Raw genomic sequence first — 22,385 nt, forward strand, 5'->3', positions numbered from 1 at the left:
TATATCTCGTGGTAATTACTTATTAATTAAGGTATCATTTGTTTAAAAAAAAAAATGTAATGGTAATTGTCATTATGTATAAGAGTATGTACAAACGGAAAACTATTCAGATGATATATGCTATTAATAGGAGAGATTTCCAGACACAATTCAAGACATTTTGATGCAAATATCAATACTTATGAAGGACAGAGTGCGTAGCATTTAAATAAATGCTACACACACACATACAATACATATATATGTATGTTTAGACATAAATGTTAAATTTAGATTATTATTTTCAAGTGAGTTTTAGAATAAGAACAGAACATCTACAAATGGGGTGAATCAATGCAGAGAGTAGAATCAAATATATTGTAAGATTTATAACAGCCACTTCAACTAGTATGCATGTATCTACATGTGTGTGTGTGTGTGTGTGTGTGTGTGTGTGTGCATGCATGCACACACATACAAACATGCATGTATAAGGCGGCGAGCTGGCAGAAATGTTAGCACGCCAGGCGAAATGCTTAGCAGTATTTCATCTGCCGCTACATTCTGAGTTCAAATTACGCCGAGGTCGACTTTGCCTTTCATCCTTTCAGGGTCGATTAAATAAGTACCAGTTACGCACTGGGGTCAATATAATCGACTTAATCCTTGTTTGTCCCCTCTGTGTGTAGCCCCTTGTGGGCAGTAAAGAAATAACAAACATGCATCTATATATATATCATCATCATCATTTAACGTCTGTTTTCCATTCTGACAGTTTGACTGAAAACTGGTAAGCTGGGGAGGTGCACCAGGCTCCAATCTGATTTGGCATGGTTTCTACAGCCAGATGTCCTTCCTAACGCCAACCACTCTAAGAGTGTAGTGGGTGCTTTTTATGTGCCAGTGACAAAACACCAGCATCAGCCACAACTATGATCTCACTTGGCTCGACAGGTCTTCTCAAGCTTGGAATATTGCCAAAGGTCTCAGTCACTTGTCGCTGCCTCCATGAGGCCCAAAGTTCAAGGGGTACTTTTTACATGCCACAAGCATAGGTGCCAGTTACGCAATACTTGCACCCGTGCCAGTGGCATATATATATATATATATATATATATATATATATATATATATATATATATATATAAAGAGTTGTTTCTGTTGAATGATCTAACTAATTAATGTCCAAGGAGTATTTTTTTATGCTCACCAATGGTACCTGTTTTTGTTTTTTGTGTTTTGTAATCACTGGTAGTACATGTGCCATGCTTGCACCAGCTAAAGATGTGCAATGTTCATTGAATTGTTCACACAGAGACTCAAAGTCCTGAATGTAAATCCCCATACTCATATAATTTAATATATGTATATGCATGTGTGTGTGTGTATGTGTGTGTGTGTGTGTGTACAAATATGCACATGCTCATTTATTCATTTTGTTTATGTCTATTTTCCTATGGCAGCATTAAGTGAATAAAAATTGTTGAGGCAGTGTTTTACGGTTAAATGTCCTCCATTTTGCTAAGTCTACCCATTTTATAAATAAAGTAATTTCAATTCCACCACATCTTTGAAAACACAGAACTACCAGACAGTATTCTCTGTTGCCATTTCCCTGTCATCAAATTATCCTGTAGCTCTGCACTTTTAAAGAGGGATGGAATAAAAACTCCCTTACTTGAAAAACACAAAGATTAGTAGCACAAAGGGCAGCTGGCTGTTAACCATTGCTTTGATAATATGTATTCATCTAACCTATGCTAGTAGTAAAAAAAACCCAGATGTAAAACGAATAGACAAACAAACAAATATATGCACAATCTACAAAAATTTTCAGAGAAATTGTTTAGGCAAATAATGTAACAAGAGTTGAATAACTGGTGAAGAATAAGTTTGCATATTAATATCATTTTAAATATACATACAGACACACAAACACACACACGCATACACACAATCTCTCTCTCACACACACATGCGCACACGTCCATACACAAGTAATAGACAATAAATATCAGAAATTTAATATTTCACAATTCCATTAAGAAAACTGAATAAAAGTAAGATGGGATAAAAGAATGAAAGACAGAAGAGGATTTGGAATAAATTAGATATACACAACAACAGAAAAAAAAAAAAAGAATAAAATAAAATAAAATAAAATGGAGAGGAATCTATAAAATCAATCTCTTTTCTTATTTCACTTTAATATGTTTTCCTATATTCATAAAGTGAATGATGTGCTTTACCTAAGGACATAACATAATGTCAGAGTTTAGATTTGAATCGACACAATCGTCACAATTCTTCTAAGAATGCAATCACTATTTCCATCTTATCTTTTTATCATTCTTTATTGTTATTATTATTATTATTATTATTATTATTATTATTATTATTATTATTATTGTTGTTGTTTTGGGGGGTTTTTTTTTTAATACAAAGGAATGACTTGATGCCATTATTTACTTAAGGTGAATCCACAAACAATGTATTTCAAGGTGTGACACTGAAATCATCAATTCAGCAAATAATCTATCAATAATTGATTAGGTAGGTGTAGGGGCTGGCAGCATAATAGATTTCGTCTTCGTGAAGTAATTCACAGGAAGATGCGCTGGAGTGGGTCTCCATGGGAAGATTTTTTTTTGTGCAACCTTGCAAAATAGCAAAAAAGTAAATCTATCAATTATATAGTTCCTCCCACCATCCCACTTCACTGCTTGATTTCTTATTTCACTATTGAATTGTACTTGCCAATGGTACCTATTTACAGCTAAGCAAGTTGAGTCACAGAGACATTAATGTCTTTATCAAAGAATTAGGTAAAGTGTTAGAAACAGAATACAAACTGTCTACCCTTTGGCTAGTAGACTATCAGCCTAAGAACTCACCCAACTGTTATTCTCAAATACTTTACATCACCAACTCTGGAAGTATGTGCTATCTTTTCCATGTGAAGTATTGATTACAAAAGTTTGTGTTCTTGCATATATATTCTTTTACTATCAAAGAGCTATCACAAGGTCTGGTCCTTGCTAAAACGTGCAATGGCTGTGTGCATCAATGACTCCAGAGAGCTGCACCAGCCGAGCATGAGTTCCTACTAAGGGCCTCTCATACCAGACTGAAGAAAGGATGGAGATAAGATTAATAACACAACACCTTCCAGAGATAAAAATGGATTCGTGTAGGGCAGTGTTTCTACATTGAAAAAAGTGAAGTTACAGAAGCATTGATGATAATTCAAAACTTGAGAGAACAAGGCCATCCCTCAGAGAAGCAGAAAAGACCACCCAAAAACCAAGAACAGAGGACAATAGTCATTGATGGCTTATGCTCCATAGGGAGGGAAAGGCTTAAGTAAGGAACCATTGAATATGCCTCATACTACAAACACAAATTTATTGAAAAAAAGTAGACTATGGCAACTGGCAGAAGATTATCATTATTTGGAATGCTATCAGTTACTTTCAGTTTTCTACTAATCAGTAGTAGTATATCAACCACTGCAATCTATAAATGTTTAGTTGTGACCAGGAGTTAAGACATTCTTGGAGAGAATCTAGACATTGACAAAGGTTAGATGAACATATTATTCCAGACTACTTTCAGCCTGTTCTTTTAGCAATTTCAAGAAATTCCTAGCCATTTTTGATTCAGAATAAACTCTGTACATATGACAGTGCTATCAACAGGGCTTGATCAAGATGTGTGCAGAGTGAGAAAACTGATCTGCATGCTTTCATTCAATGGCAGCACATTGATGGCTTATACAGCTATGTTGAACATGTATTCCAATAATTCTTGCTACTTTTACCAAACAATGATATAGAGACTAAATTTAGAAGAGTGTAATTGGAGTCCCTGGTCACCTGGAGGTAGGTGTTGAAGCCATATATTTTCAATGTACATGTTCTTTTTATTCACCATTTTCAGTATTATGTTAAGGTTACAGGGACTGCAGTTTAATGTTTCAACACTCGGCCATCAACACGAATGATAACAATTTCTTTTGATTTATAACAAACATATATTTGTAGGTGAAGGAACAAGATAAATTAAATCAATGAAGTGTATGTTTTTTTATGAACCTCAATGAAACAAAAAGCAAAAATAACTGCAATTAGATTTTAAGCTCAAGTCAAAGGACTAAAACTCTTTGATAGATTATATATCTATAAAGACATGATATAGATTTAAATTTATATCAACAAGATAGCCAGCTCACATAATTTACATCCAAGAAGACCGACATTTTGTCTAGGTATTGTATATTTGTAGTTAAATAACATTAAATGATAGTTTAGAATTCTGGCTATATTCAACAACAATAGCAGCTGTAATACCTTTCATTGAATTCTAAAAAGCAGGATATATATATTCCACTTGAGAGCAAGTAATTTGTCATGTAACATTCTGTAACTAACATCAAGTATTTGGTGAGTGGCTTAGGTGTCTTGAAGAAGTTAAATAAGTGAATGAGCTTCCAAGTAAATGTCTCCTACAGTAATAATGTACATTATCTGTGTATTGTTAGCTTTAAACCAACAGAGTATTACATAAACACCTTCCTATAGATCTTCTATTCAGCTACATCAAGCTAGTCTCTTTCAAGTCTTCAAGACTGCCACAAGTGATAATATGAACAAATATCGGACAGTGTGAAGAAATTGTGAATACAATTCTTGTCATTTTTAAACAATCTTATGTCCATAATTCAATACTTTATTTATTTCCTCAAGTGTGATAAATAGTCTCAATGGCTTGACATTCTACAATCAGATGAAGCCGTTAATGGATAATTAGTGCTATTTACATTGCAGAATAGGGAAATATTCCTGACATTGATAACACCATAAGTAAAGTGAAATAGCTACAACAAGTAATAAAAACCAAGGCTACACACTTGGCTTGCCAAAAGCTTACTTTCTTGTTCTGTGATTCTTTGATGCTGACGATTACATTAATGCAAAAATAAATAGATAAGATAGAAAATAAAAAAATTCCATTTTGATATAACCCCATTTTTTCGAGATGTTGTGAATTTCTAATTTGCTAATGGATATAAAAAGAAAACTTATTTTTGATGAACAGCAGAATTAAGGAATGAGGAACATTGAGTGAATAAAGGAATATTGATAATATATTATACAAATATAAAAAAAACATCAGCATGCATGAACTAACCAAGATGAGCCTCACATACATTTAAATTTACATCAAACCGACCAATAAATTTTTGCAATTTCTCTTAATACACAAGACAGAGCAGAAATTTTACTCAATGAACTTACACTTAATATATTTGATTATTTCTAATCTAGATTATTATCTGCACTAAAGTCTCAGTAAACAGTTCTTAACAGGTTTTCATTGGCCTGTCTTTAACTCTAACTCCCACTTTCCTTCCATTAAATCATTTTAGCATGTATGGTATATTCACATGATGTGGCCATATCAGAGAAGCTGATGCTAGCCAATATCTTTGATGGCCAGTTACTTAAATACTTCTTGTTCCATCTTTCACACACGTTGACCATTCTTTGCGTTAGAAACACTATACTGACCATTTCTCTCAGGCCAGTGATACTCATCCTTAAAAGTTTTGTGCTTGTCAGTGTATTTTGTATGTATGTATGTATGTATGTTTGTATGTATGCATGTGTGTGTGTGTATGTGTGTGCGTACACGCATATGTGTGCGTGTTTATTACATCAAAAGTTAAGAGTGTACTCTGAGTTTTGCTTCATGCTGGGCCGCTCTAACAAACATATTTATTCTATATTAGATTGTATTTGTACTATGTAAAATGCACTTGAATATACTTTACAACTCTCACATTAAGATCATCATCATCATCATCATCATCATCGTTTAACGTCCGCTTTCCATGCTAGCATGGGTTGGACGATTTGACTGAGGACTGGTGCAACCGGATGGCTACACCAGGCTCCAATCTAATTTGGCAGAGTTTCTACAGCTGGATGCCCTTCCTAACGCCAACCACTCAGAGAGTGTATATATATATATATATATATATATATATATATATATATATATATATATATATATATATATATATAAGATATATATATATATATATATATATGTATGTATGTATGTATATATGTATGTATATATGTATGTATGTATGTATGTATGTATGTATATATATATATATATATATATATATATATATATATATATATATGTATGTGTATATACATATATATATTCCTTTTTTACTTTATTTTATTTGCTTCAGCCATTTGACTGCGGCCATGCTGGAGCACCACCTTTAGTCGAACAAATCGACCCCAGGACTTACTCTTTGTGAGCCTAGTACTTATCCTATCGGTCTCTTTTACCGAACCTATTCATTTAGATCACCAGCGAACTAAATTCCTCATGAATATAGGAGAAATTAAGATAAACACAAGTTTATATTATTAATTCCTACATATGTTTCACTATTACAGCTGCTTGGAATCCTGCTGCTTTTGGGTGTTCCAAATACAAATGAATGCTTAACTAGAATGGATCATCAAGGAACACTTTATTGCATTAAGTTACAGAGACACCCAAAACAGGGTTCCAAACAACCATAATGGTGAAACATATGCAGGAACTAATAATATAAACTGATGATATAAACTTAAATTCCTCCGGCATTTGGTCTTCATTTCATAACTAGTAATACTACTAAATATAGTAGTTACTTAACCACTATACTGGAAGCAGACTGGAATATGATAATCTACATGGAGCTTTAAACATAACAACTGCAGTTGTATATCCATTGTATACACAAGGTATCGAATATATGAATGTATATTGACATATTAATATACGTGTGTGTATATATGTATGAATGTGTGTGTGTGTGTGCGTATGTATATATATATATATATACATCCACCTAGTCATTTTATGTCTGTACAACATCATATGGTGTACCAAATCAATATAGCATCATCTTGCATGAAGAATGAATGGTAAATTCATAACTGACCTTTTCATATTTACAGAAAACAAATCTGCCTATTTTTCCAATATTCTTTCCAATAATAAAATGAAGAATCAAAAAACAAATAAAATATAAAAAGACAAAATAAAAAAAAAACGTAAAAGAAAAAGTACACTTACTGTAATTTTATCTTCAACAGCCTTTGGAGTTTCTTCCAATTCAATCCTTTCTAATTCTTGAGCATAATTAGCCAAGTCTCTATCAATTTCCATCTGATGTTCAAGGAAAGTTTTCCGGTCATGTTTCTCACATTCTTTAGCTTCTAAGACATTTCCAATGTGGCTCAAAGTTTCTTCCCAGTCTTCTTGGATTGCTTGAATAATCGGGTCACTTAGTTGTGAGTTATGCTCTGTGAGCCGCCCATAGAGATGCTTCAAATCATCAAGGGATTTTGATTTCTCTTCAACTTCACTCTTGAGAATCTGTTTATCAAAGCATAATTTAGACAAAATAAGCAATGTCAAAAATAAATAAATAATAATGATAATAATAATAATAATAATAATAATAATAATAATAATAACGATAATAATGATAATGATACATCACGTATTGAGAAGAGCATTGTTGCTGTGAATTTTCTTTCCTTTTTACCTCTTTATTTAATTTTTTTTTTTACTTGTTTCAGTCATTTGACTGTGGCCATGCTGGAGCACCACCTTTAGTCGAATCAAATCGACCTCAGGACTTATTCTTTGTAAGCTTAGTACTTATTCTATCAGTCTCTTTTGCCAAACTGCTAAACACACCAGCATCAGTTGTCAAGCGATGTTGGGGGGACAAACACAGATACGCAACATATACACACACATACATATATATATATATACATATATACGATGGGCTCCTTTCAGCTTCCATCTACCAAATCCACTCACAAAGCTTTGGTCGGCCCGAGACTATAGTAGAAGACACTTGCCCAAGGTGCCACGCAGTGGGACTGAACCCAGAACTATGTGGTTGGTAAGCAAGCTACTTACCACACAACCACTCCTGTGCCTATTTGTTTACTTTCCTATTTTTTATTTTTTCCTTTTACTCTCTGTCTTTCTCTTTTTCTCTATCACATGACTCTGTAAATGAACAATCTGGTGTGTTTGTTTTAATGGCCTACCAATGTATACAGCATGTTTCTCTGCCCTAGGTGTCAGGAAGACACTTGGCAAGAAATACAAACAGAGTTGAAAGAAGATGCTAATGAAAATAATGATAACAAGAGCACTCAGAGAGTGCAAGCCTCTGCCAAGGCAACACCAACATCCTCTCAACAATTAGCCAGAAATGATTTTTAAAATGAGAATATCTGAAATAAACTCAACTGCTCTCACAAATGAGAATACTAAAAATGAACCCGACTGCTCTCAAAAATTAAGTAAAAAAAAAACGGAAAAATAATCCAGAATCCTTGTCTGGTCCTAGGTCAATCCCAAAATCTAATCAGTTTGTGCTAGTCACGAGGCCAAACATCCCTGAAAGTTTCATCTGAATCCATCCAGCAGTTCTTAAGATGTCTTGTCCTGGGACAAACAAATAAACATGACTGAAAACAATATCTCCGCTTTTGCTAAGGTGGAGATAATAATAATAATAATAATAATAATAATAATAATGATAATAATAATAATAATAATAATAATAATATGTAGAGAGCTAGGATTTGGACATACTGACAAATAGTATGAACATGAACCTAGTAAAATACAAGAAAGTAAGAAATACAAGATGTTGTACAGAGTAACAGAAGCTGGAAGGCCTGATTTGGTAGTAGTAGATAAAGAGAATAGAAAGTGCCAGATAATTGACTTTACCATCCTAAATGATGACAACATTATTATGAAAAGTATAGAAAAAATAGCAAAGTACTAGGACCTAGCCATTAAATTACAGAGACTATGGAAAGTGTGGGTAAAATGTTATAGGTAGTTATAGGTGCATTGGGAACTATTCCTAAAGATCTGAACAGATGGATAGAGGAAATAGGCATAAAACCCAGTTTAGTACAGCTCCAGAAAACAGTATTAATAGGGACAGCTAGGATACTTAGGAGGGTTCTTGGCATTTAAGATTATTTGCTGTAGCCCAACGTTAAGATTTTTTTGTTTTCCAACAGTCTAATCTGTTGTGTGTATATGAAAATAATAATAATAATAATAATAATAATAATAATAATAATAATGGTTTCAAATTTTATCACAGCACCAGCAAGTTGGGAGGGGGATAGTAAGTTAATTTAATCAAACCCAGTGCTCAACTGGTACTTATTTTATTGACCTCGAAAGGATGAAAGATAAAATTGACTTTGTCAGAATTTGAACACAAAACATAAAGACAGGCAAAATGCTACTAAATATTTAGCTCAGTATGTTAATGATTCTGTCAGATTGCTGCCTTAAAAGAACAAAAAGACAAAAATGATAATAATAATAATGATGATGACGATGATGATAATAATAATAATAAAAAAATATTCAGACAAATACATAACAAAAACACCAGGACTTACAAATATATATAACATACAGAAAATTGCACTACTGGGCACTGCACACTTCCTACGCAAAACGCTTTCAATACAGTAACCATAAGAGCATCACAGCAAACCACAGCACATACCCAAGGCACACAGAGCTGCGCTCGGTAGTGAAGTGAAAGCACGTTATAAAAATAAAACTACTGAATAATAATAATAATAATAACCCTTTCTACTAAAGGCGCAAGGCCTGAAATTCAGGAGGAGGGGACTAGTTGATTACATCAACTCTAGTGTTTCACTGGTACTTAATTTATCAACCCCGAAAGGATGAAAGTCGACCTCAGTGGAATTTGAACTCAGAACATACCGATGGGCAAAATACCATTAAGCATTTCACCCAGTGTGCTAACAATTCTGCCAGCTTGCCGCCCTAATAATAATAATAATAATAATAATAATAATAATAATGATAATAATAATAATGATAATAATAATAATAATAATGATAATAATAATAATAATAATAATAATAATAATAATAATGATAATAATAATAATAATAATGATAATGATAATAATAATAATGATAATGATAATAATAATAATGATAATAATAATAATAATAATGATAATAATAATAATAATAATAATAATAACTTGGAACTGCACACATATTGTGTAAAGTACTGTCAATCTGAGGTCCTTGTTATGACTTGACAAACAGTACAAAGCCCCAGCAGACACAATATCTTCAATCAACAACCTCACAATATTGTATACTGTGTGACGTCTACAATAATAATAATAATAATAATAATAATAATAATAATAATAATGATAATAATAATAATGATAATAATAATAATAATAATGATAATGATAATAATAATAATAATAATAATAATGATAATGATAATAATAATAATAATAATGATAATGATAATAATAATAATGATAATGATAATAATAATAATAATAATAATAATAATAATAATAATAATAATAATAATAATAAACAATCTTTTCTACTATAGGTACAAAGCCTGAAATTTTGTAGGTAGGAGGCTAGTCGATTACATTGTCCCCCAGGGCTCAATTGATACTCATTTCATTGACCCTGGATGGATGAAAAGTAGAATTTGAACTCAGAATGTAAAACCAGATGAACAACAAATTGTTACTGATATCACCATAACATACAATTATGCTGACTACGACTGGTTATTTGTATTAGTTTCAAGTCTTTCTTATACCAAGTTCAAATCCCACGGGAATTGACATTGTCTTTTCATCCTTCAGGAATCAATAAGTATCCGTCACAAAGTGCTGGGATCAATATCATATAATTATAGCCTTACAGCTATGTTAGAAATATCCTCCACAACCACCGCCTCCCCCACTACCCTCCTCCGCCACCACCACCACCACCACCATTATTGTTGTAGTTGTTATTATTTTTAGTGACTGACAAAAGAAATTATCATCCCCACCGCTATCACTGCCATCATCATCTCCAGCCTCACCACCACTACCACCATCATCATCATCACCATCATCATCATCACCATCATCATCATTAGCAGTGGCATCCTAATTGTTGTTGTTGTTCTTCTTCTTCTATGCTTTGAGTACATTCTTTCAAGTCTTTCACTGCTGCAACCACCAGGTTCTCTGCTACATTCGTAAGGTTTGCGGTGCTCTGTTGGGATGGGAAGGGTCGGAAGTGTAGGAAGGTGTTCATATTAAATCTAATTTGCTGGTTGAGGAGAAAAAAGGTGGTGGCATTATTTTGTTGTTGTGTTCTTTGTGTGTGTTCTTTTTTTACTGTTACTCTTGTTTGTTGCGAACATTTCTGTAGCATTAAGAGAATATTGCGATGTGAGTCGTGATATTGAACTGAAAGTGTCTCACATAGAATGCATGCTGTGCCAAACAGGGCTAAATATTGGTTTCTTTAGTGCTAAATTGTGAGCTTTAATAAATTCTATTCCGTTCCTTACGTTATATTCTCTTTTATACCCAGTGAACCTGTCATTTTACAAGCAGCTTTTGGTCTCATTCTGGACCTATGAATAAAGCGTAGCTTTTTATTCCTGCCTTTGATTAATCTTTGATATCTAGTAGTTCACTTTGATATTATAGTCCATCTAGACAGGTATATCTCAGAGTTCCAAATTCGGTGCGTGTTGATCCATGTAACTACAAAGACTGGCAGGCTAAAAATTAGGTCATTGATTGTCCCCCTATGTTGACTGCTGTTCATGTTAGCTTCCTGTTTTATTGATGTTGTTTTTATTATAGTTTAGTCCTAAAGCCATGAACTGGCTGATTCATTAGTACTTCAGACAAATTAGTAGGTTTTCTCTAGGCACTCTACACTCTGAGTTCAAATCCCACCGATGTTAACTTTGTCTTTCATCCTTCTGAGGTCAATAAAATAAGTACCAATTGAGCATTAGGGTCAATGCAATCAACTAACCCACTAACCCCAAAATTGCTGGCCTTGTGCTAAAATTTGGAACAATTATTGTTTAGCCCCATGTAAACACTGGTTCCAACCATAACCATCTTACTTTTTTACCATTGTTTGTTCAGATGCAGTGTATCCTTATGCAACATATACTTTCTTCTTAAAGACACTGGTGTGATTTGAGAGATATTTCGTTACTGTATTCTAGTAGGCTGGATGACTGCATAGAGAATCTTTTGTTGGGCCCAAGTATATATTTATATTAAATTATCAAATCAGTGAATTATTTTCACACCAAAACTATACATCCTCCAAGTCATTTTTGGCCAGGTAGTTATCTATTATACTTTGCTGAAGAGGTCTAAGATTAAAACATGTCCAAGATTGTTTCAATTCTTACAAAATTTTAGTCAGTTGAAGAAGAAAAAAAGAGTAATGTCTTGACTGCCTCTTTTTAGATGAACTTTCATTAATGCTAATAACTTTTCTTCTAATGATGGTTAAAATTTTAATTCATTAAAAATTATTTTTTAACTCATCCTGTTTAAGTATGGTAACTTGCACTTAACTAATATGCTCTTCATGCAGAAGATGCCTTTGGGAAATTTTCCAGTGTTTTTATTTTATTTTAAATTTTAAGTGTTCTGGTATGTATGTGCTGACTTTATGGCTCCACTGAGGAGGTTTAATAAAACCAAAACATGTTCAGAATTGTTAGTGTAGCAACCAAAGGTGAGAGCATGCCCCCACCTCCACCACCATATACCTCTATCGCATTTTTGATTAATTAAAATTTCAGAGTTTTCTGCTTTGTCTCTTTTGAAATAAGTGTTCATTAACACTAATTACATTTTTTCTCATTATAAATATTACTGACATGGCTTCAGAGTAAATTAGTTAATTTAGTGTAATAATCAAGATTGTTTCTGTGGAAAGAATTACTAGGAGGATTTGCCTGTTTTTGGCTATTATTTTCCAGAGATATTTACCCATTTGTAGCTTGGTGAGGTGTTTACATTGATTTATATTAATTGATTTGTTATTATCATTTCTACTTCTATTTTGTTTATTGTTTCTATTCAGATTCTTTCTTGCTTAACAGTTATTGTTCTGTTGAACTATTTTTTTTTTTTGTTTGAATATTTTTTTTTCTCTCTGTCTCTCTCTATTTTATAGTAATGATCAGTTCCTGTCAAGCTATTTTTTTTATTTTCAGAATAACACAATGTTTAAACCCTGATATGTTTTTGTTCGATCTTTTCTATCAGTTATTATCGGTGCTGTCTAAACTTTATTTCCAAAATATTACCGATTGCAATTTAAAGACCATAGTTTCCAGACAATTTTTCTACCTCTTCAATAACAATATTGATTATCTCATTTCATTGTTACTCATTGGTATTGTTACTCATAAACCAGGCTTGAGGCTGTGTATTGTAGGGTTTAGCTGAACAAATCAACTCCAGTACTTATTTTTCTTAAGGTCTGATGCATATGCTACCAGTCTCTAGGTAGATGATACACTGTGTTGGATTAATTTAGTATTGGTTAAGCTGTTACACAGAAGTCATTACCCAGAGTTTGTAATACCATAAATTCAAATCTAAAGACAGGCAGAGTAAACTAAAAATTATATAATGAACTCTGGCTTGAACTTGAATCAAATTAGTGCAGCACCTTTCTGAAAGTTATATAAACTGAAGCTCTGCCGGATAAAGTGATCTTTCCATAAATACAAGGAAAGACTAACAGTAGATTTGAACTCATGATCTATGAGCAGATAGCCCAGTACCTTATCCACTCAGTCTACTCACTTTGTACATTTACCTGTATTTTTATATTGCATTAATATTCAGTTCCATGTGAAGGCACATGGCTGAGTGGTTAGGGTATTCAGCTCACAATTGTAAGGTCATGAGTTCAATTCCTGGCAGCACATTGTGTCCTTAAGCAAGACACTTTATTTCATATTGCTCCAGTCCACTCAACTGGCAAGAATGAGTTGTACCTGTATTTCAAAGGGCCAGCCCTGTCACATTCTGTGTCATGCTGATTAAGGGTACACATATCTGTACATTGCTCAGACACCCGCATGTTAATTTCATGAGCCAGTTGTTCTGTTCATTGGATCAACTGGAACCCTCTAGTCATAACCAATGGAATGCCAATCTGTTCCACTTACAAAAGAGGTTTGCAATCATGCTTCGTTATTTATCACTTAATGTAGGTATTTTTCTAGATCCATCAAAATAACTATACAATAATTACTATTTTGTATTAGATGTCCGAGCTTCTTCATTGTCTGTGCCTGTGTTGTAGTCATATTCTAACATCATCAAAATGGAGTATAACCTCCTGGTTTTATTATATATACCTTCATTATGACATCAGAAAAAAATTACTTGCAATATTTATTTTGAATCTTTACAGTCAGAGTTCAAATCCTGAAAAGGTCAACTTTGTCTTTCGTTCCTCCAGGGTCAATAAAATATAATACCAGTCCAAAGCTGGCATTAATGTAATGAACAAATACCCTTCCCTGAAAACTACTGATCTTGTTCCTAAGTCAGAAATCACATTACAGATATTTCAGCTCAGTTAATTTTTAATTTCTGAGTTTTTTTATATTATATTTTTATTTTTTATTGGAGGTTAGCAAGCAACCACTTAGTATGTCAAGATTTACAAAAGAAAAGGAAAGAAGAAAATGATTTTTAAATATTACAAAAATTAACGATTATTTGATTGAAGCTGTGGCATTTAACTATTTAGTGTATAAATCATTTTTTTATTATCATATTTTCATATTTCTGTTGCAATACACTGCCTTTGTTTCAATTAATTTCTAAAAGAATGAAGAATTTAGTAAAATATCTGTCATTATTATGGTGTCTGGAACAAAAATAAACATGAAATTTTGATGGAAGGCTTTAATTTAGATCACTTTGACCCCATAACATTCAGATTACTCTACCAAATGTAACAATTAATTATTCACATTGCTTTGAATTAGTCATACATTACTTTGAGATTTTGATGATGTGATTGTTTCTTTTAGAATGACATTGTAGGGTAGGTCTGAAAGTCTTGATTTGACCACTTTGAACATAAAGCAGGAAGGATATTTTGGCTTAAATGTGAAAGGATTAAATCATGAAGTTTGTAGCCTGACCAGCTTTTGCACAAATCAGTGAAGGTTTTGTTTAATGATTTCCATATAAGAACAAATATATTTTGGTTGAGCTCAGAATGTCTGGAGGATTTTCATTACTGAGGAGAGCAAACAAGGTCAAAACACTGGTGTCTGATGATCTACCGACATCCTGAGTGAGACCTGTGTATTTCTAACACACAAGTCCCTTTGAGAATTTTGTCTAAGATAAGATATTATAGTTAGTACCATTACACAAAAACAAACATACACATATATACATACACACACACACACCACACATATATACACACACACACACACACATATAACCGCTCAAGATATTATTTAAATCATTTATATCACCATATATATACCTATACATATATACATACATATATACATATATATATAAACATACATATGTGTGTACATACATATATATAAACACACACACATATATGTATATATATATATATATATATATATATGTACACAAATACATAAACATGAATTATAAATGTTATATTCATTGCTATTATAGTTTATAACATTTATTGAATATGTAGAGTACAGCTTTTACATTTTCTTAGGTGTTAATTAAATATACCATTAGTCATAGTCAATTCAATCTGTACAGCAATAATGTTTCCTAATTTTCCTCTTCGTGTCTCCAATAACGATGATGATGATGATTATAATGACACTTATGATAATGATAAGGAGGAAAAAGACAAAGTCAGTGGTAATGGCAACAGAGAATAAACAAATGGTAATGTACAAAGTTAACTAATCAAGATCTAAATATAAATAATTCATTAATAACTAACAATATTCTGCAATTCTGCAATGATAAGAATAAAGATGCTAATTGTAATTATCAAATACGGAAAGACAGTTTTAATGGTGTCATTAAAAATATTTACTTGAAGTTTGGTAATCTCAATTCCAGCAGCCTCTTCATGAAGTTTGGATGGTTGTTCTTCCAGTTCTTTTAGTTCTTCCTTCTTCTGTCGAACTATGGCTCTCAGGTCATTCTTCAGTGTATCAACAGCCTCCCAAGACTGGATTACATCACGTACAGAATCTAGACGGTTCTCAACCTGAAAGAAACATTTCAAGAGAAGGAATATTATTTCAATAGAGAATAGTGAGAGTAGATTTTGCAATGGATATTTGTATTCTGTCAAGAACCATTACCTAAAGAGGTCTTAGTCTTTTAATAATGAGAGAATTTGGGAAATATTTCAGCTCAACAAAACATACAAATCTTACACTCATGTCAACCAAATACACACTTCACTCATTCTCATATCAACCAAATATATATACTTCACTCACACTCATGTCAAAGTACATCTCACTCATTCAATAAAATACATCTCGCTCACACTCAACAAAATACTCACCTCATCCACATTCATGTCAACAAAATACACACTTGACTCAACTCAATTTGAACTCATGTTGAAAAACAAAAATAGACCTAAATCTCACTCATGTCAACAAAATAAACACCACACCCCTTCTCATGAGAAGAAAGAACACACCTCACCCACACTTATGTCAACAAAATACACACCACATTCACCCTCATTTTAATAAAATCTGGCTCCTGTGCCAGTGGAGCGCTAACAGCACCATCCGAGCTTGATCATTGCCAGAGCAGCTGTCTGGCTTCTGTGCCAGTAGCACATAAATAGCACCATTTGAGTGTGATTGTTACCAGCATTGCCTACTGGCACTTGTGCAGGTGGCACATGAAAACACATTCAAGCAAGGTCGTTGCCAGTGCCGCTGGACTGACTCCTGTGCAGGTGGCACGTAAAAAACACCATCTGAGCATGGCCGTTGCTAGTACCGCCTGACTGGCCCTCGTGCCGGTGGCACGTAAAAGCACCCACTACACTCTTGGAGTGGTTGGCGTTAGGAAGGGCATCCAGCTGTAGAAACTCTGCCAAATCAGATTGGAGCCTGGTGCAGTCATCTGGTTCGCTAGTCCTCAGTCAAATCGTCCAACCCAGGCTAGCATGGAAGGCGGACGTTAAACGATGATGATGATGATGATGATGACATACCTCATTCATCTCTGAAACGAGATTATGATTGACTTTCTGGGAGAACTTCTGTAATGGTGAATTGGCAATAGCTTCTGAAATTTCATCTTCTTTGGTTGTTTCAGTCACTCTGCACAGACTAAGGCTGGTGTTCAAATCCTGCTTCATGGTAGAAAGTTTATTCCACATGTCCTGTAAATAATAATAATTATTATTATCATTACTATTATAATAATACTTTCAAATTTTGGCAGAAGGGGAGGAGATAAGTCAATTACATCAACCCTAGCATCCAACTGGTATTTATTTTATTGACTTCGAAAGAATGAAAGGCAAAGTTGACCTCAGTGGATTCTGAACTCAGAACATAAAGATGGATGGAATTCTGCTAAGCATTTTGCCTGATGTGCTAACAATTCTGCCTTACTACTACTACAACTACTACTACTACTACTACTACTACTACTACTACTACTACTACTACTACTACTACCAACAACAACAACAATTCTTGGTTGTGGTCAATGACGAGAGTAGACGTGATACCAATAGTAATTGATGCACTGGGAAGTACCAGCACTCAGCTACCAACATGGCTGAAAAAGATTGTTGCGAGTGTGAAGGTAAAACACCTACAAAAATCAGCATTGCTTGGAACTGCAAGAATTCTTAGCAGAGTTCTTGAAGCATGACCAGTAAACAAGTGTCACCTTAGTCTGCTGGCTGTGGACAGCTGACGCTTTCCATCATACCCAGCAAAACAAGCTGTGAGTTTTCATATAATAATAACAATAGTAATAATAATGATAGGGATCAAACCTAAAAGCATGAGGTTGTAAAGAAAATTTTTTAACCATGTGACCATGGCAAATATTCTGTGAGGCTGGTGTCAAGTTCCAGAAAAAAGTTATCTCACATCCACTTAGAAGAATCCATTTTTAGTTTACTCATACTAAGTAAAGGTTTAGGCTTGGGTATGGCTGTGTGATTAAGAAATTCACTTTGCAACCAGGGGCTTTTGAGTTCAGTCCCACAGTGTGTCAGCTTGGGCAAGTGCCCTTTACAATAGCCTTGTGAGCAAATTTGATTGATGGAAAGCGTGTGTGTGTGTGTGCATGAATTTGTTCTGTCTCCCACTAATTCACAATCAGTGTTGGTTTGTTTACGAACTTAGTGGTTCAATAAAAGAGATCACTAGAGTAGGTACTGGACTTTAAAAAAACGTCCTGGGGATAATTTGTTCAACTCAGCCTTTCAAAGTGGTGCTCCAGCATGACCACAGTCCAATGACTGAAACAAATAAAAGATAAACAATGGAGAAACAAATAAGATATTTTACAAATATTAAATAAAAGAAACCCCAAAACTTACCTTGGTTTCTGTCAACTGTTCTTTTGCATCGGCCAAGTTATCTACAGAACGAGAATCAATTGTTGCTTTCCATTGAGGAAGAGTTTCTGAAAGGTATGCATCAAATGTTCTCAGCTGTTCTTGGTGAGTGTTCCATTGTTGCAGGCTGTTATTCAGATGATCCTTTAATAAAACCAGTAAAGATACATCATCATCATTTAATGTCTGCTTTCCATATTGGCATGGGCTAAATTGGTAAACTGCAACAGGTTCTAATCTTCTACAGCCAGATTCCCTTCCTAACACCAACCACTCCATGACTGTAATGGCCACTTTTTACGTGCTGCTGACATCAGCCACAACTATGCTTTCACTTGGCTTGATGAGTTTTCTCAAGCATGCGTTGCATAATTTCTATGTATTGAATTGGCAAAGATAAATATGAAGTTGAAACATTCATGCCTCTCTGAAATTTTGCAAGGTAGGGAAAAGAGAACGAAGGTTACTGTGACATTACCACTCCACCACATTACCTGGTAAAACAAGCCAATGAGGAAGTCCCTAAATCAGTGGTTTTTCATATGGAGCCCTATGATTTCTATTTTACTTGAGTGGCCCCTAATAGCCATTTAATGTTTTAAAACTAGTTTTGTAAATACTTCTTCCAAAATTCCATTTTTATTTCACATATTCACGTGTGTAGGACTTCAAAAGTACACCCTAAAATATTTTTCAGTGGCCAGAAAAAGTTAAACTATGTAAAAACATTAGAGAAATAAACCTAGATGTTTTTTGCAATAAATACATCTAAAGTTAAGTTGTTTTCATGGACCTTTAAAATACTAATATGGATCCCCAATTCCTTGCATGGATCCTCAAAATGCTTATATGGACCCCCAGATGTCATACGGACTTCGACTGAGAACTACTGCTCTAAATGGCCATTTAATTTCCTAGAAATAGCAGTCAAATTTCTCTTCTATCACAGCCCTCTCTCTTAAAAAAAAAACAAAGAAAAAGTAAGGACACATTATATAATGTAGTTGTAGACACACTTTCTAGAAAAACTGTTAGGCTGGTCCTGATTGGAACACCTTTGATCATGGATCTGCTCAACAGTTCAGCTGCTCTAGTAAATAATAAACTCAGAATAACAAGTTTGAAAGCCTTCAGAGCAACCTTATGCAAAATTTTGCTGTCCCTTCATGTTTCTAGTTGAGACTTGTATGAATTAAAGCAAAGCCAAATAATAGTAATAATAATAATAATAATAATAATAATAATAATAATAATAATAATAATAAGAAGAAGAAGAAGAAGAAGAAGAAGAAGAAGAAGAAGAAGAAGAAGAAGAAGAAGAAGAAGAAGAAGAAGAAGAAGAAGAAGAAGAAGAAGAAGAAGAAGAAGAAGAAGAAGAAGAAGAAGAAGAAGAAGAAAAATTTTGGTACAAAGCCAGTAATTTTAGGCAGGGGAATAAGTCAACTACATCAGCCCCAGTGCTCAACTGGTACTGTTTTTACTGACCTCAAAAAAACGAAGGACAAAGTTTACCTTGGTGGCATTTGAACTGAGAACGTAAAGAGCTGGAAGAAATGTTGCAAAGTATTTTGTCTGGCAGCTGACTGCCTTAATTATAATGAGACAATAATAATACTCTTGTGTTTTTCTCTGTCACAACATATGAATGAGAAAGGAAGGGGTGATAGATGAATAAGGAAGGAAGAAGTGATGGCAAACTGGTATTGGGATCATTTCAACTTTGTGTGAGTATATGTGTGTATGTGTGTGCATGTACAAGAGAAGTATGTGAATGTTTGTATGTGTGAACCAGCGTTCTTTCAGTGACAAACAATGATCAATGTCACATCTCAAAAAGACAACCACTACATAACATTGACAAGTGTATTAATTTGATTTACCGTCCATATTTATATATTAAATATTACAATTAGACATCATTTATGACAGCACGGAGCCAGCCAGTAAAACAATAATAACTGATTCTAACATAAAGCACAAGGTCAGCAACTTTGAAAGGAAAGGAATAGTCAATACCATCGACTCCAGTACTTGACTGGTGCTTTTTCTACCCTGGGAGGAGGGAAAAAACAAAACTGACTTTAATGGATTTGAACTCAGAACATAAAGAGGTGAAATAAATGCCACAATGAATTTTGTCTGGTGATCTAACAGTTCTGCCAATTCACAGTCCTCATATGGTGATGATGACGACAATGATTACGATGATGATGATGCTTAGATTCCAGAGAGAGAAAGAGCTTGTATTAAAACTTCAAACTATGATAGATGAAACTGAAGTGCTCTTATTAACAATTTTTATGAAGAAACTAATGTGGAGGCTGTTCTATTTGGGATGACAAGCGACAAGAATAACACTCTTTAATATTTCATTGCATGCATCGTTCTAAGACTATCTTCCATTTATTTTATCATAATAAATTAGAAAACATTGAGAGCCATACTGCTTTAAGTAAAATTGCCACATGAAGTTGCTGTATTAACAAATGTGAAAGGACTTTTATGTGAAAACTCTCTAAACATGATTTTTATAGTAATACCCTTCTGGGACTACAAAGAGAGTAACTATGAAGTAAAAGGCTAAAAGAAAAAGGTATTTCAAATAAAAGACCATTAGGAAGATTAGCGTTTAGATGATGATGATGATGATGATGATGATGATGAGCCATTCAATATACCTACCTTGATTTGATTGGCGGACACAACAAGATTATTGTATCCATCAGTCAAGTGTTTCAGCTGGGCATCAACCATTGTTTGCATATCAGGAGAATCTTTATTGCTGTCAACCAAGTCGATACCTTTTTGTTTCACGTCTTCTAAATCTGAAGCATGCTGCTGGATTTCTTCCATTAAATTCTGAGAGAAAAAGGTAAAAAATAAAAATAGAAATTAAGATTAAGGAAGAAAAAAGGGCTTCAATATATGATGCAACTGGCATTGATTTGATATAGTTGCCATTTTTAGGGACATCTCTGACATCTGATCGAGTATATCAATCAAATTTTATTAAGTTAGGATTTATGTCAGTTCTAAGCTCAAAAAATATTCTGGATGAAGTAGTTGAATCCAGCTTGAGAATATTGGGTAATATGGATGAGAAAAACAGGAAGAAAAAGATAGTAATGATAATGGTGATGATGATGATGATGATGATGACAATTGCAACGATGATGATGATAATGGTGGTAATGATGGTGTTGGTGATGATGATATAAAGAAAATAATTAATTTAAGAGAAGAGTTTTAAGTTTCCAATAATCCTTGCTCCATATTTTAGAGCATGGACCACAAAGATTTATGGAAGAAAAACTGAGAAATCATTATGTTTATAGCTTATTGGATGCATCATCTATGGAATTGAGATGAAGTAATTCCAAGATGTGTGCTATATGTTATACAGGTACAGGTACAAACAAGTGTTTAAGAAGTTTACTGAGCTGCCATGTGGCTCTGGGTTTGACATCAATGCATGGCACTAAGAGCATCAGATCCTTCAATACCATGTGAATGGAATTTGATAAACAGACACTATTTATTACATACATGGGTTCGCTTGTGTGCATGTGTGTTTATATATTTCACCATATTTTAGTGAAGAATGTGAACGCTTAAAAAACTGGTGCTCTTTGAGCTAAATTCACTGAATTATAAACACACCCTTTGCAGTGTCACTGTCAGAAATACAGTGAACCAGTGATTGGTTAATAAGAAACTTGTAACCAATGATATTATAGTTCACAAATTATGATACTAAAATAAAAAAGTGATAATAGGAACTAAATTGCTCCATGTTTAAGCTTTAACATCCAATTAAAAATTTTTCAAGTGTAACA

At 33.6% G+C, this 22,385-nt stretch overlaps 1 protein-coding gene across 9 annotated transcripts in view; it reads right to left on the bottom strand.

The window, feature by feature from the left end:
• Positions 1-22,385, bottom strand: part of LOC106881484 (muscle-specific protein 300 kDa) — an 815,448-nt gene that overhangs the window by 299,353 nt on the left and 493,710 nt on the right. For all 9 annotated transcript variants that reach the window (XM_089350452.1, XM_014931925.3, XM_089350453.1 and 6 more), the window contains 5 exons: positions 21,232-21,408; positions 18,532-18,693; positions 17,182-17,352; positions 16,030-16,206; positions 7,129-7,431 (listed from right to left, as the gene is read on the bottom strand). In XM_089350452.1, coding sequence (XP_089206578.1) covers positions 7,129-7,431; positions 16,030-16,206; positions 17,182-17,352; positions 18,532-18,693; positions 21,232-21,408 — 990 coding nt within the window. The remainder of the gene's footprint in view (positions 1-7,128; positions 7,432-16,029; positions 16,207-17,181; positions 17,353-18,531; positions 18,694-21,231; positions 21,409-22,385) is intronic.

The sequence above is a fragment of the Octopus bimaculoides genome, chromosome 4 (assembly GCF_046866305.1).
Source record: "Octopus bimaculoides isolate indiv1 chromosome 4, ASM4686630v1, whole genome shotgun sequence".
NCBI classification, from domain to species: Eukaryota; Metazoa; Mollusca; class Cephalopoda; order Octopoda; family Octopodidae; genus Octopus; species Octopus bimaculoides.